This window comes from Athene cunicularia (assembly GCF_003259725.1).
Source record: "Athene cunicularia isolate RWA chromosome 2 unlocalized genomic scaffold, athCun1 chr2_part1, whole genome shotgun sequence".
Lineage (NCBI taxonomy): Eukaryota > Metazoa > Chordata > Aves > Strigiformes > Strigidae > Athene > Athene cunicularia.
In genome coordinates this window covers 108405150-108420569 of record NW_020799095.1, presented here as the reverse complement: position 1 = coordinate 108420569, position 15420 = coordinate 108405150, and the positions used below count along the sequence as shown (strand labels likewise).

At 39.4% G+C, this 15420-nt stretch overlaps 1 protein-coding gene across 15 annotated transcripts in view; it reads right to left on the bottom strand.

The window, feature by feature from the left end:
• Positions 1 to 380: 380 nt before the first annotated feature.
• The window catches only part of DTNA (dystrobrevin alpha), a 219957-nt gene continuing 204917 nt past the window's right edge, over positions 381 to 15420 (bottom strand). For all 15 annotated transcript variants that reach the window (XM_026841319.1, XM_026841318.1, XM_026841315.1 and 12 more), the window contains 6 exons: positions 15239 to 15398; positions 12395 to 12484; positions 11698 to 11866; positions 10817 to 10949; positions 7627 to 7673; positions 381 to 1045 (listed from right to left, as the gene is read on the bottom strand). In XM_026841319.1, coding sequence (XP_026697120.1) covers positions 7656 to 7673; positions 10817 to 10949; positions 11698 to 11866; positions 12395 to 12484; positions 15239 to 15398 — 570 coding nt within the window. In that variant the 3' untranslated portion in view covers positions 381 to 1045; positions 7627 to 7655. The remainder of the gene's footprint in view (positions 1046 to 7626; positions 7674 to 10816; positions 10950 to 11697; positions 11867 to 12394; positions 12485 to 15238; positions 15399 to 15420) is intronic.

Below are 15420 nucleotides of genomic sequence, written 5' to 3'. Positions count from 1 at the left end.
GGGGGGGGGGGGGGGGGGGGGAGGAGGGGCAGAGAGATGGAAAGAGCTGTTTTGTTGAACACATGCTTACTAAAGCTAAAACATCAGTGAAACAATACCATGGAGGATTATACATAACATCAGTCAGTTCAGGGATCTTATGGCACCTGTGGTTTATAAACAGCTTTAGCAACGAGTATTTCAAAACATAGTTCACAGTTTTAAGAAGATCTGTGCTGATTTAAAAACTAGATTCTATATTATTTGAATGTCACCTTTTGTATATGATATCTATTTGGAAAAAAAATATTTACACTAACTTCTATGGCTGATTTGTTAGATTATTTTGAAAGAAACATTCCTAAGTTACACATTAGCCCTAAATTAGAGAGGTTTTTAAAATTATTAATTATATTATTATTATTATTATTATTATTTTAGTACATTTTGTATGTCTTAATTTAAAGACTTGCAAACAAATTGCAAATATAGTCTGGTACTTTGTTTTTTGGGCTACTAGATATATACACTCAGGAGTATAATCATTCAGTGTTAAATGCATAATTGTAGCTTTTTATTTCTTCTGTGGAAAAAATGTACAGTGTATAGTAAACTGATCTACTAAAATCTCAAAAGTATTGAGAAATCAAATTTCTATCTATAAACAGTATTGTCATTGTAAACTGAACAGGTTCAATATCATGTGCAAAGGGTTTACGTGAGTTATTAATACCACCATCCTTTGTAACAGCAGTATGTATGTCAGTCTGTTTTCTTCACCGGTAATGAGTCATGTTACAGAAGATGTAGCTAATATAAGTTAGCTTTAAACAAAAGTCTGGTTGTCAAAAACACACATCTACAAACTACAACTCTTAGAACAAAAGTACTGTGCTACAGTCCTCAGAACTTAGTTATGTGATTTTTTTGTCAAGAGACGCTGCACCTCTTGGTTCCACTCTTCTGTGAAGTTTGCAGCCGAGTTTTCTTCATCATCTGTCCGAAAGCAGCTCTCCTCATCATCAGTTCTTACGTAGCTTTCGTTGTCTGTCTGACTGCAGCTTGCCTGTTGAGAAATGTTTAGGGAAGGTTTTTAAAGAGTGCTGGTTTAAAATGCTGCACTCACACAGGCAGAGCAAGTAAAGCTTCTGCCTGGTGCTTTATTGAGAGAAAAAAGGAGCTGGCCAATTCTTGGGGTAATTCCTGAAAAAGTTAAAAAAGGGAAAAAGTCATTCTACGTTAAGGGAGCCACAGGTATTTGAGCTGTAAACAGAAACATACAGGGCACTTGGGAAGTTGGAAACTCTTCTTACCACAGGTGAGACTGTTGCCTGCTCTGCTGTGGGACTCTGGGGTAACCAGGTTTGCACTGACAACAGATTTGCAGATGTTCCCATTTTCCCTTCCATCTACCCTTCCACGTTGCTCTATAAATAGATTATTGGCAGCTTACTTATGCATTAGTCCCCTCGCACACAGTGTTTAGCCACCTAGCTAAGAGTCACTCACCATCAGACCCCCCCCCCCCCCCCCCCCGTGTAAATATCTCAGCCTTAATTTACATGCTCAGGTGTATTTCCCCATGTCTAAAAAGAAATGCAGTTACTTAAAAGTATGATCCTGGGTGCTCTAGCTCATACACGTCATAATCTGCCGGTGCACCAATTTCTCCTTGGTGCTCCCTCTGTATCCTGAAGCATCAATAAGTACCTCACATTCCTATAATGGACGCATCAAAGTTTCAGTTGGTAATGGAAAATGCTTGATAGATGACTGCTGCTATTTCTCAGAACTGTGTCAGGATCTACAGTCAGGTAATTCCCGTTTTGGCATATTTACACACTTGACCCTTTCAAAGTTAAGGAGCTCATACTTTTTCTCTTGAGGTACCTCTGACAGAAAAGCAATTCGCACTGCATGAGATCTGATAATAACAGCACAAAAGACCAAACCTCACTGACATGAATTCTTTTCTACTCATTTCAGGCATAAAGCTGGTCTACAAGATGAGAGATGAAATGCAAATTACTTCAGTAAAAAAGAGTTAAATTAAAACTGATGACTGAAGAGAGGTCAGGTAGTTTAGCTTGCTGTTTCTGCTTCCTGACACCATTTGATTGTATTAATTATTCAAGCACAAACGCTTCCATCCGATTCCTTAATACCTATGCATGCCAAACGGCATGATGATCTTAATTTAGTATCTCCTTGTGTCAGGCAGTTACAAAAGACCTAGTGTTAACATTTTTGTTGATAAATGGAAAGGAAACTTGCACTGCAAGTCTAATGAGAGGTTCATAAAAAATTTCTGAGGCATATTTTAAATGAATAGTTTTTAAAAATCAAACAGGCATCTGCACCACTTAAGTCTGCAAACTAATTTGGAAATCTTACTAAAGGAACATTCTGCTCTTCACAATTCAGCCAAAAAATGCAAATGAAAGGCATGGAAGAGGTCAGTTCTCAGATGCCTGAGACTGATTTTTACTGAGACCAATCAGTTTCAGGGTTATGTAAATATAGGTACATCTCATATTTCTTGATGGTATCATTATAAACCACAAGAGCAAAATAAGAGTGGCTTATGAAACACTGGATGCATTAAGATGCATTGCTAGTACTGTTAAGCATTTGGGTTTGCTTCAAATCTTCTGGATAAATGACTTTTCTTTGGTGGAGTGCAGAGAGGGTTATTCTAAATTCTCTCAAGGCTTCTCTCTGTTCCACAGCCAGCCTTGGGATAGAGAGATTTTCATACAAGAAATAATGAGTACTAATGAACCTCAGAGCTATAAATTCATTGCAGCATTTTGGAAATGCCAGAATTAATTCCAAGTTAAGACTCATATGATTCATCATGTTATAAAACTGTGTCTTGACTTTTTTTTTTTTTTTATAACTTAATTCACAGGTTCTTTTCTGTTACTTATCATTCAGTGATTCTCAAAAAACATCCCTATCACTTGTGTAATTTTAGAATTAAATTCACAAAATTGAAGCTGCTTCTTCCCAGTCAACTCGGTCACAGTTTTTCTACAGCTTTTTTACGCCTACATGCTAAAAAAAGGAGGATTTAAGGAGAAAAATAAAGAGGAAAACCAAAATATAGCTGAGTGAATGTAGCAGACATTTTTGAAGATTGCTGTGCTGTCAGCCTGCTGTTATTTTCAAATGGAATGGTCCACATAATGCTGTTTTTTATGTATTTGTTCAGAAAAAAACCCCCAAAAGAGATGCTGACTCATCTGGTTGTGCAAGTGGAGTATGACTTATGGGTGTGAGCAGTTCATCTAGTGTCTGTATCTTCTTCACCATTGCATTGCTGACTTTTAGGAGGAATAGGCTGAAGAAACTGGGCTTGCTGAGGCTGGGGCAGAGGTGGCAAGGGAGGATCAGTTAGCAACTATTTGAAAGGCAGTTACAAGGATAACAAAGCCAAAATCTTATTGGCAGTGCTGAAGTGCACAAAAAGGACAAATCACATTTTGGGATGTTCAAGTTGGACATTAGGAAAAAATAAAAAACATGTGGAGGGTGGCACTGCACTGGGGGGCATGCCCAGAGATGTGAAATTTCCATCTGTGGAGGTTTTAGTCTTTGCTAGAGAAAGTCACGGCTGACATGGTTCTGTGTTGGAGCTGGACCTGCGTCAGGTGGGAGACTGGACCAAATGGCCTCCCGAGGGTCCAACCAACCAACTCACCTACACCCCTGTGACCTCCTGGCATGAAGCCCATGCTAGGAATGGGCTAGGGCGGTGCATGAGCCAGTCAGCTCTCATTAGCAGTGTTTGGGCAGCCAAAGAGAAGCCAGGGCACAGCTGGGAGATGTGCCTTGGGCAGTGGGCACAGCCAATCTGACACCCACACATCCATTAACTCTGGGCTAGTTACCTGACTTGGACCCTGGGCTACAGATCCTATGTCCCATCCTTCCCAAACAGTAAATGGCCAGGTCCATGTCGCAAAGGGCTGAAAATGTCAATGGCCAGTGAAAGTAGCTCTAAAATCTTATTTCCTTCCCAGAAAAAAATGGAGAGCAGTGCAATTATGTCTTTACAGCACTTAAATCGTCTGTGCTCTTTGGCTTAACCAAGAGCCCTTCTCACAGCGGCACACTGGGTGGATGGGACTGATCACACCATCTCCCTCGGCCCATCGGTTTTATCACCTGACATTTGGCAATATTCCCAAACTCTGCTGCTAAACATGAAAACAGAGTTTGGAGAAAAAGGGAGAAGGTGAGGAGAACGTGAAAGTGTCACTCCCTAAGACTTCTGTCTTGGAAAAATAGCCAAGTTGAATAAATAATAATTTAACAATGCATTCATATGAAAAAGCTGAAGGGATTTGGGGGTCTGCTGTTTGAAAAATTTCTACCTGTTTCAGTACAAACCATTCTGTCATTTTTGCAATGGAAAATGTCACCCCTGGCCACCCAAAGCCTCAGACCCCACAGTTTGTGTCATAAGGTTTAGAGCAAGTGAAAGGGTTTGGGGTGGGAATGGAACTGTGTCTTCAACTTATATTATGTTTTTGTCAACACAGAAAAAATGTGATCACAATTAAAAAACTGAGAATGAAACCTCTAATAAAGACTCCTCCCTATACTCCCTTTCAGGTGGATGCATTAGGTCTGATATTTATTAGCTTTTCACACCTCCATTTCTGTTATAATAATGCATATAAATGAATTAGACATGACCAACTAACATGTTGCTATATCAGCACTAAAAATGCATTGCTTTAGAAAATTTAGGAAATTGGAGGTCTCACGGGAACATGTCCACTGCACAAATCAACAGCTCTTCACTGAAAATGACAATTTTTTAACCACTTTCAGAGATGGAGGCTTTCTGCTCCCATTGACCATCCTTGGCAAAAAAAGGAACTGCTATCAGGGAGATAAAGGCAAAATAACATCAAAGATACACATTCACCTAATTTCAAGATCTGTCTAGAGCCTGCCAAAAACAAGCTCAAAATCACTGTTACTCTATTAAAAATAAGTGGTATTAAGTACATTTAACATGAAAAGTAAACTGAAAACATGATTAAATTATGTTTTATATATTACTAGAGCCACTTGGCTGTTATAGATGTTATTTCAAAATCAGTTCTAAAGAATTGTACATAGCACTTTTAAAAATGCAAATAGAATGTAAAAAAACTTAATCCACTGCCATCAACACCACTTGTCCGTGAGTGATAAATAAGGAAATGAACAAAACTCTGTGGCTGGCCACCAGTGGCAATATCACACACAAGAAGCTATAATAAACTGATTCTATTTTCCCCACCTTCTTTTAAATAAGCACAAATGTAATACTGTTGTGAGATTAAAAAGTCTGTTGGCTTTTTGCCTCATGTGGCTATCTAGGCAGTATACCACTGACTGTAGTTGTATTATCTTTGATTGATTAATATTACCTAAGAAGCAAAGTCTTGATGTAATTGCTAAGCTTCAAGCACGAAGCCAATGTAAACAAAAAAAGCCCTTTAGATATCACAACCGGTATGAACAATTCTGGATTTAATTTTCCAAGGCTATGAAATATTAGTATCAAATACAATGCACAAAACACTTTAATCTTCTATATTCACAAAAGAGTGAATCTTGAGAAGACTAAGCTATGCTTATCATATGCAGATGTATTTATCACAACGTACTATAATACAGACTTTGTTTTTGTGGATGTAGGTGAAGTGCCAAGTTCACTGATTTCTGTTGCTAATTCCAATAGGACCAGGCTTTTACAGCTGCTGGGAGTGTTTCAGTCTTCAGTACTGGCGGAAGGGCTCCCCTGGGAGCTAAGTTTCACTATGGAATTAATGAGAGCGCAGTGCTTTAAAAAACTTCTTATTGATGGGATTTCATAAGGTTTCAAAAGCATCCAGAAGATGAGGTAGTAGCTCCATCTCAGATCTCTAATTTCAGACAGGATACATATTTTGAAGCAAGCAAGGCTGTACAGCAGTATGCATTTTCCCACATCACCATGTTAACACTGCTTCCTAACATAAAAGGAAACCTTAAATAGGATTGTCTGAGCTTTATAATACTAATGAAAAGTATTTTTTTTTCCTAAATATTGCAAAAGGTTTATCTGAAGGCTACTATCTGTTAAAGTCATAGTTATTCATAATTGTAATTAAGTTACATATAACATTTCCACTATATACATAGCTATACACACATACATTGTTCTTGAAAGATCTATTTTCCTTTTCATGTGACCTGACCTATAACTGACAACTGCAACATAACAGAAGAAGAAAACTTATTTTTCTGGCTGTCAATATTTAGAAAATTCTACATGGCTCATGTTTTTAACAAGGCTACTGAGAAAATGAATCTAACCTGAGGGGCAATGTTAGGAGAATTTTTATGAGCAGTTATTTGGTGTTTATAGTACTCTGGGTATTGCCATTTATTTGCTTTTCACATCCATTTATTCGGCTTTAGCTGCCAGAGACACTGAGACAGATGCTTCAGAAATACCTAACAGCTTTTAACACTGAAGACTGGCAGTTGCTTACACAAGGTCCACACTTTAACATCCAAACTACTGTCGTCAGAAGTTGCAAACCCCTTGAAACAGGGTCAAATTTTGACATCAAAACTGCCATATAAATAAGGAGGTCTACCATAAAAGACGGCATACAAAATCAAACAATGTGAATTCCTGCTAAAGTGGGCACAGGCTAGTTCACTGGTTTTGCTTATCAGAACATGACCCTGCTCCCAACTTGAAGTGCCCATTTGATAGTTGACCTTTGGTTGCCTTTAGTTCTGGCTTTGAGGAAGAGATGCAGTTTTCAGACCAGAGTTAGACCCCTATTTTGATTTTGCCTCCCTTTCGGGCCCTGTTACCCCATGGTTCAGTGTCCCAGTAGGATGGACAGCATCATCTCACTGCCACCTCCACAGCAATGCACTGCACTCTCCTAGGAAGTCAGAAATGCAGAGTCCACAGCTTCAGATGAGGCAAGAAGGAAGTGTGTGGTCTCCCATTTCCTGAGTTCAGAGTAACAGGCTACTTCATAAAAATAGCCATGGCCTGTGTTCCAGAATAAAAACACAATTGCTGAACTTGATGTTAAACTCAGTGATGCAACTGTGATGTTGGCACATGTAAGGAACATGACGTATGTGCCAGCAGGGAATTTATAGACCTTCTTGCCTTATCTCTGAATTGCCAGACTCTAGCTAGTAGCGGAGCACCTTGCACTTGGATTGGGGCATTTTAGACTTCCACAACACATCTGAAGTTATCCTAGGAAGACTAAAGCACTCTAAGGAACTGAATTCAGATCTGAAATGTAATCCGATTCCTTATCTTCTGGATAAGGTTTCTCCGTACTGGCTAATATATCTGTCATCATGCCCAGGGATGAAAAGCCCACATTCTCACTCTTACAGTCAACAAAAGAAGAAGATAAAAAGGGTGGTGGCTTAACAGGAATCCTCAGGACTAGGACTACATTTCAAAAAATCAGGAATGATTTAGAGAGATCCTAACATAGGTTAAAAGGAGAAAGAAACAGCATCATCACATGCACTCAGGCAGCACAAGGTGCACTGCAACTGAAATATACATTATAAGGATTAAATCCAAACATTCTTCTAAATTATAATGATACTTACTTGAGAGGAGAGATAGAAGGATATTGCACTCAACTTTGCAAACTGACCTGTAGATAACAAAGGACAGAAAACAAGAAGATAACAAATTAAGCCAGTGAGCAGCCAGGCAGTGTATTATTCTGAAGAAAGCCATGCACAAGCCTAGAAATAAAGGGAGCAGTTATGGACCCAGAAAGTAAACCCAGTGAAAAGTGTCTTACACAACACATCCAGCAAAAGACTGTAACAAGAACACAACTGGTACAGATGTGGGAGGATAAGCACTGTTAGCATTTATACTTGTGCAGTAAATGTGTTTTTTTCTGGTACAAGTTATTTACAACATGCTTAAAAAAAAAAAAAAAAAAGAGAAAGAAGCCTCCTTTGAGGTTCCCTGTCCCATATTTCCTTGTGCATCGGGTTTTCTGCTCATACTTTAATACTAACTTAGAGTTTAGCTTGAGAATCTTACTTGGAGGCAAGGTGACATGAAATAACAAGAGTGGGTTTTGACCAACCATCTTCCATGCTATACTACTTCTACATGTTTTTCTAAATGTGCTGCTTTTACACAAAGTGAGACATGTAAGAACATAAAAATGGTTACCATATTGTTACTGAGGTTACCATTCTGTAATGTTAGTAGGAGTTCCTCCTCACAGATTTTTTCAGTTGACAATTGCATTACGATAGCTACAGCCACCAGCTTTTTTTGGCTATCCAGATGAATGCAGTGTACATGTGAGTACAAATAGTAAAATAGCCTGTAATAAATTCCAATGGTTTGATGCAGAATGAGAATAGTTGACCTGGCCACTGTTCAACAGTATACCCTAAACAGAAATTTCCCAATTTTGCTTTGGTTTTGCAAGTAGAAGGTTGTGTCTTTATGAGACTACTCAGTGATACTAGTAGAAAAAGGAGTAGAATAGCAAAATACCACAAATTAACTGCAAAGCCCACAGAACGAGCCAAAGCCAAAGCACATGTCTCAAATCAATATATGACACTATCCAACCAACTCCTAATCCTCCTAGTGGTCCCTACTAACTTAATACCTTTTCTTGCTTCCTTTAAGCCTGTTCCCTAATTGAAAGGGCATCAGCCATACTGGGAAGGACTTCTCACGCACTGCGTGCTTTGGGTCTGTGGTTATCAACTAAAAATAGTTTCTACTTACAAGTCACTACTGTCAAATCATCACCTGATAGGAGCTGACAATCTCACAGACAGTGAAATACATCATGAAATTTCTTTTGGAAAAATGCTATTAAACAGAACTTGCCTTGAAGGAGGACTTTCTGTTCCCTCAGTGAATACATTTTCAAAGAAAAAAGCCCTTCTCTTTTTCTGTGGTGTTTTGTTTTGTTTTGTTTTGTTTTTTTCCCCTCGATGAAAAAAAAAATTGTGCAAAACAATGGGGAACAAAGTTCACCTAGGTGTAGTCTTGGCTGACCTAAATTCAAAAGGATTTTGATTCTGACATTAATATGGAGATTTCCTTCTCTTCTTTTGGGAATGTTGTTGGAAGACAAGTGGAAAAGCTCTATTTGACTGAATCAAGAGTAGCACCCAGTTCTACTGAGCGACACGTATAACTTCTACTGCACAATGAATGTCTTTATTTTGCAGTGCACATGCATACTCAGCTTTGTGCATGTACGAAATGCTGTTGTAACTTGTGAAACTCATGTAAAACTGTTGCCATATATTGTACTTCCATACTGTAATCAAAGTACAGTCAAACTGGTCTATCATTCTTTCTGGAGAAATGGCATTTTTATCAGCAATAACAACATCTATTATTTGATGCTTGACAGCTATCACCATTCTGTTCAGAAGTTTAAAGGCTGCCATTTTTGCCATTTCCTACCCTGGATAAAAAATTGTGACAAAAACACCCATGTCACCCACTGTTGCCTTAGTAGATAGTCTTTAACAATTCTGCTCCTGTTGTTATGTCTTTAAAGACCTTTGCAATGAAATGCAACATCAAGTTCAAAACTATCTGCAATTTTGCTATGAGTCAATGAACAAGACTGACTTATCCTAGCAGGTTTTCAGAAAAGAAGACCAAAAGAGCAGTCATTCTTCATTAGATCACAAGCCTGTCAGTCTCAGATTCTTCTCTCCAAAGTGATTGGTAGTGGACACTAGAGAAAAACTACCAGAAAAAAAGGCTACCACAAAAAACTACCACAAAAAAAGATGTTATCTCCCAGCAGTCAGCAGTTCAAGGAATTCCTGACCAGAAGGTGCTTTTGAACCTCATTTCCATACACCTGATCTCTCAGTACCTGCTTAATTCTTTTAGCCCATTTATCCTTTTGGTCTCTGTTATATGCTGTAGTGGTTGAGTTCCAAATTTTAATTGATCACCATGTGGGAAAACAGTTATTTTTGCTTGCTTCACCTCTGCTCCCAAGTAACTGAACTGGGTGTGCCCCCCTACTGACATCAGAAGTAATGAATTTTATATTAGGATGATCCAAGTCAGAATAATTTACAAACTGGCCATAATCCATTACAGCACGCAGAAGTGGAGACCATTACACAGACAGGACATGATATCTACAGAATGCCATCTCCCCTTGGCAAATCTCCTTTACTCAGACTCTTAAACTAATGCCCTTTGAAAACTTTCTCGAGGTGTTTAATGACAAATCCCCAGACTTCTCTGTACTAGGTGCTTGTTGAATACATGGTCCCCTGGGATACAATTCATTCCAGATCCTTTCCTCCCCTTCCAGATTATGACAGTGACAATGACACAGAGACCCCACTTGAGTGGAGAAACCGTAGGGAATGTTTTTCACTACTGAAGAAAAAAACCTCAACAAAATTTAGCAAGAGCTAAGCTTAGCATCAGCAACCAGTCTCTATGATATGGAGCTCTGAGGTCTAAGTGACTTGGCAGGCACTGGCAGAGAACAAGTTCAGAGGCAACTCTGGCCCACCTGATGCCCCAGTAAGCTTAATGACTACTGTTGTGTGCCTCAGGCAGTGTGGTCTTCCTGGATATGCACAGGGGCTAGAGACATGTGTGTCTATGGAAGAGAACAACAGTAGTTTTTGGAATGTGGCTACTCTAGTAACTGAGAAGAGATCATGCCCCAGGGCCCATGATGACTTAATAAGGGCACTGGGCAACTGTGGCACATTATGGTTTCTCACTTATGGTCATGTATGGACAGCTCCCGTCTTCTCCCACCTGGTATGCCTCATCCTGCAGCTTCTGCTTCAGGTACTCCTCCATCTTCAGTTCATTCTCCAGCTGGCGGACAGAGTCATTCTCATAATTTTCATCATCTGCTCTGACATAGGGGTCTCCATCTTCTGTAACCCTGAAGACAATTATTAATAAATAGCCTCCTGAGATGAATGACATTCAGATTCAATAAAACTTCCCTTTACTGTAAGCTACGAGGACAGCGGGATACTTTTAGTCCAATCACATGTTCCATCAGTTAGTATTTTTCTGGCAGTGGAAAACACTTCCGCTATTTCCCCTCTCCAGTGGCCTGGTATTGATACAGTAGACCAAAGGGCATATTCTGCTGAAGGCATTCTAGGGGTACAACCCTACAGACATGATTAACAGAAGCCTTCAATAACTTCTTTGAGAGTGATACGAAGGGTAAGAGGTTGAACTAAAAATAACTGGAAAGATGCCTATAGTCTTTGAAAGGCAGATTCACATTCTAAAAATAAATGGGTTTGCTGATCAATTTAATTGGTCAATAAAAAGCACTGTCTTTTCCAGTTAAAAACTTATCTTTTTCCAGTGGGCTCCTACAGGTGCCTCAGTCTGGACGAGCAGGGAATAGGACTGCAGAGCCTGTTAGGGAGTACAGCTGTCACACAGCCTCCATGCTGCCCAGGCGTACCAGACTGGATGTGAGACAGCTCACTCCTGAGGGCATCCTAAGTTCTGGCTTTTATTGTTTACAGAGCTTACTACTACCTATGAAGCTGTCCTCACTTGGATTTAGGCATTTTTTTGGCAATCAAATAGTTGAGAGGGGGAGAAAATATTAAATGCTGCATATTGTTTTCAACAGAAAAAGAATGAGATTAAGAGCAGGTACCCACATGTCACTGCGGATGGAGCCGGTGGCAGCGGCGCTGTGGAGGTACCCTGGCTTCCGGGCATGGATCTGCGCAAGGAAAGCCTTCTCAGACGTTGGGGATGGAACGAGGTCATCAAAATGAGTTCGTCCAAATTCAGAATCCACATTGCTTTCTGTCTCGCTGCCCACTTCTGTGAAGCAAAAGGTGACACGTTTCCATGTAACTCTCACAACAGTCAGTATACTTACCTATTTCTCTAAGCCTTTCTCTGCCTTTCCAACTTAGAATGCCACCTCCTCATAGCACATAACATATATCTGCAGAGCTAATAGTTGTCTTCTTATGGTGGGAAAGAATAGTGAAGCTTTTGCTTATCTTGGTTATTTTCATGAGAGTACTACAGACTGGATTTTACAACAGGTCCTCTAAGTTCTACACTGAACGAAATTTCTAAAGAGTGAAATCCTGCTCCACATGGAATCACAAACAAACTTCTCAAAGTTTTCACTGTATCCAGCTGCACCTGTACGTCCATGGCTGTCAGAACTGCTGTATTCCTGAAGCTGCTATTTAGGGATTTTTTTTTCTAAAAGCATAAAAAACTTTAAAGATACATTACACTGCTTTTTTGTTGGTTTATAGTTTCCTACCTCTCATTTTATCAAATATATGTGAAATGTCAATGTGGTGACTATCCACCCTTGTTAGCCTTACTCACCAGAATTTAGTTCTTTTACCAAAGAAGACATGGTGTTGGTGATTGAATCTGCTGCCACCAGCAAATCGTTTCTTAAGTTTCGTCTTGCACCTGAAGCAAGAGACAGACAAAACACAGTGTTAATATTCTTCACAAGGCATATGTTTTCCTGTTGAAAGCAGTTTTAACCCTGCTGAAAGCTGCCATTGTGACAATTCAGGGTATCAAAAGTTCTTACGAGGGACACGTGCAGAAGAGTTCTCTGCAGAATGGCCTCATTTACTTATGCTGCATGAAAGAGCAGAAGCCTACCCTCATGCTTCATTTAATCACAATGCCAGATATGTGAAGATTATTCATTGCCATCAAGCTTGCATTTGTGTGGTGACACCAGCAGACCAGGCCTGGAAGATTAAATCCAGCGTGAACTCATTTACAATGTCTATGGGGGAGGAGGGAAGAAATGAAGTGTTTTCTCTAAGTTCCCACAGCTCTGTTTAATGACACCATTATTGCCAGGTATTTGCCAGATAATTATGGCAGATGTTGAAGAAACATACTTGACCTCATCAAGACTGATACAGATTTTTCTTCTCCATTCTCTTTCAACCTCTACAGTAGCTCAAGGAGTTTCTTGTATATTCCATAATTTACTTTTTCTCCCTCTTTTTTTTTTTTTTTTTTTAAATAAAGGAAGCAGTATTGCCTCTCTAAACAGCCCCAGGCTGCTTTTAAACTCTTTCTAATAATGGATCTAGAAGTGCTTCCCTGCTGAACCTGGCAATATTCCCTTAACTATCAATCATGAAAGATTCTTGTGAGCTGCATGAAATACTCCTTCCCTAGGAGCAGGCTGTGGGTAATGCATGCTTAACTCCCCCAAATCCCAAACATAGCTCCTATTGTAGCTGAATAATCAATATATCCCACAGAATCTCTAATCTTCCAGACTAGATTTTTTACAGGGATTGGCAGGATTTAACTGCTGTAGATTCTTTTAAAACTGGCTGAATGTAAAACAATAGACTTCAAAAAATTCCCAGAATTCTAATGTTCTTTTTCTAATATATCCATTAGCAAATGGTTACTAGAATGTAAATTAGTTAATTTCTCTCTTACACACAGAGATACACTCAGCCAGCCATTCCCTTTCTGAATGCTTCTCGAGTTTGTATCTCTGAACTACTGCAGACATAATGAAAAGAGAAAAAAACAAACAAGAGAAACCATGCTTTAAGGACGGCTTGTCTGTGTTATGTATATATAAGCAGATCTCTGTGCAGCACAGAATGGAGCTGTAAAATCTCAGCCCCCCCCCCCCTAAGTTGTATGTCAAGATGTGACAGAAGGGCTGGCTTCAAGTTCTTTGGGTTTGACCTTCCCATCTAGAGAATATGGTAAATAATGACATAAAGCTAGATATTTATCAAATGCAGCAGTTTCTAAATGTGATCACTTACCTTTTTATATTGCTTTTTCTCTTGAACAGAACACATTTATACACTTAAAAAGCATTTGCCTGAGGCAGCTTTAGTATTATTCATGGATCTTTTATTGTGGCCACTACATTATTTCTCTTACTTTTAACTCTGGAACAAACTGCCCTACAACAGCATAGGGATTAGTGGTCCATATTTTTGCCTGTCTTGATTTTGTCACAGCAAAAAGAAGAAAAATACCTCTTGCCTGTTTCTTTTGCCACAGAAAATGAGATATCCAGCAATCTGTTATGTTTGGACTAGGAATTATGCCTTAGTAAACTTGTTCAATACATGAATTGACTAGCACTTTAGTAGAAAGTTCTTGATTGCATTATATATTCAACCTTGTCATAACATACACCCAGACACAACTGCCATGAAAGTCAAGGGGAAAGGTACAGGAGAAGGCTGAACTAGGCTCCTGGGAACAAACATGCTTCCACTGTGGCAGAGGAACTCCAGAGTTCCACTTACATTTGATTTGTACTAGGGAAACAGGAAAAAAATGTATTCAAAGAAAATAATTCCAGTGAGAGCAGATTAGAAAAAGAAAAATATTTCTTCATTTAGATCACATAGACTATTCACTTTCTTATATTAAACACAATAATTTAATCTGTGGCCTTAGAAATTCAAAACAGTTTAAAATTTATTGTTACTTGACAAAAGAGTGGAAAAAGGAGTGAGAAACACAGTGAAGCCTATGTCAGTTTTCTGGAAATGAAAAGGAAGGGTTCACCTAGACTTCCAGGTTCTTGTCTAGCAGAAGGACAAGGGACAACACTCACAAGTTGCATCAAGGGTTGTTCCAATTAGATACAAGGAGAAAAATTTTCACAGTAAGCATGGCCAGACACTGGAACAGAGGCTGTGGAAATTGCATGCCAGGAGCCATTCAGAAATCAACTGGTTAAGGTCCTGAATGGTCTGATCTCACTCTGAAGCCCTCTTTCTTGGAGCAAGAGGACATGGTGACTTACAAGAACCCTTTCCACCTGAGCTAATTCTATGACGGTATCATCTATTCCTAACAAAGTATTTAAAACCAAACACACTGACAATGCCTTGCTGAGGCCAATAGCAATTCTTCTGGTTAACAGACCACTGATAACTGTTCTCACCACCTTGCATCAACATTCCCTCTTATTACAAAATCCATTAATTGGCATCCTTGTCCAGTTTCTGCTTACCTGCTTGCTTTGACAGCAAAGTCTAATGGCTGACAAAGTTGATTTTCAATGGCAAAACACAGTTATTGCACTTTTTTTTTTTTTTAAATTTCATGCAACTCAGAAGCTCAAGTTCATTTAGTCATTAACCACAAGCAATAATGATTCTTCAACCAGTCTCGGAGTACCTCAGACAAGCTATTAATGAGACTTACTTTGTGCAAAGGCTTCCTGCACATCTCCTCCCACCCCGGTCAGAGAGTCCTGAGGTGCGTGGGTTGGGGTGGAGCAGGCAGAGGCTGACCTGATGGGCATTGGAATCGGTCGACTTATAGTGTGGCTGGGTGAGGAACGTGGGGAGCCTGCCCCTTGGGTCTGCAAAACAATCACAAGGGGT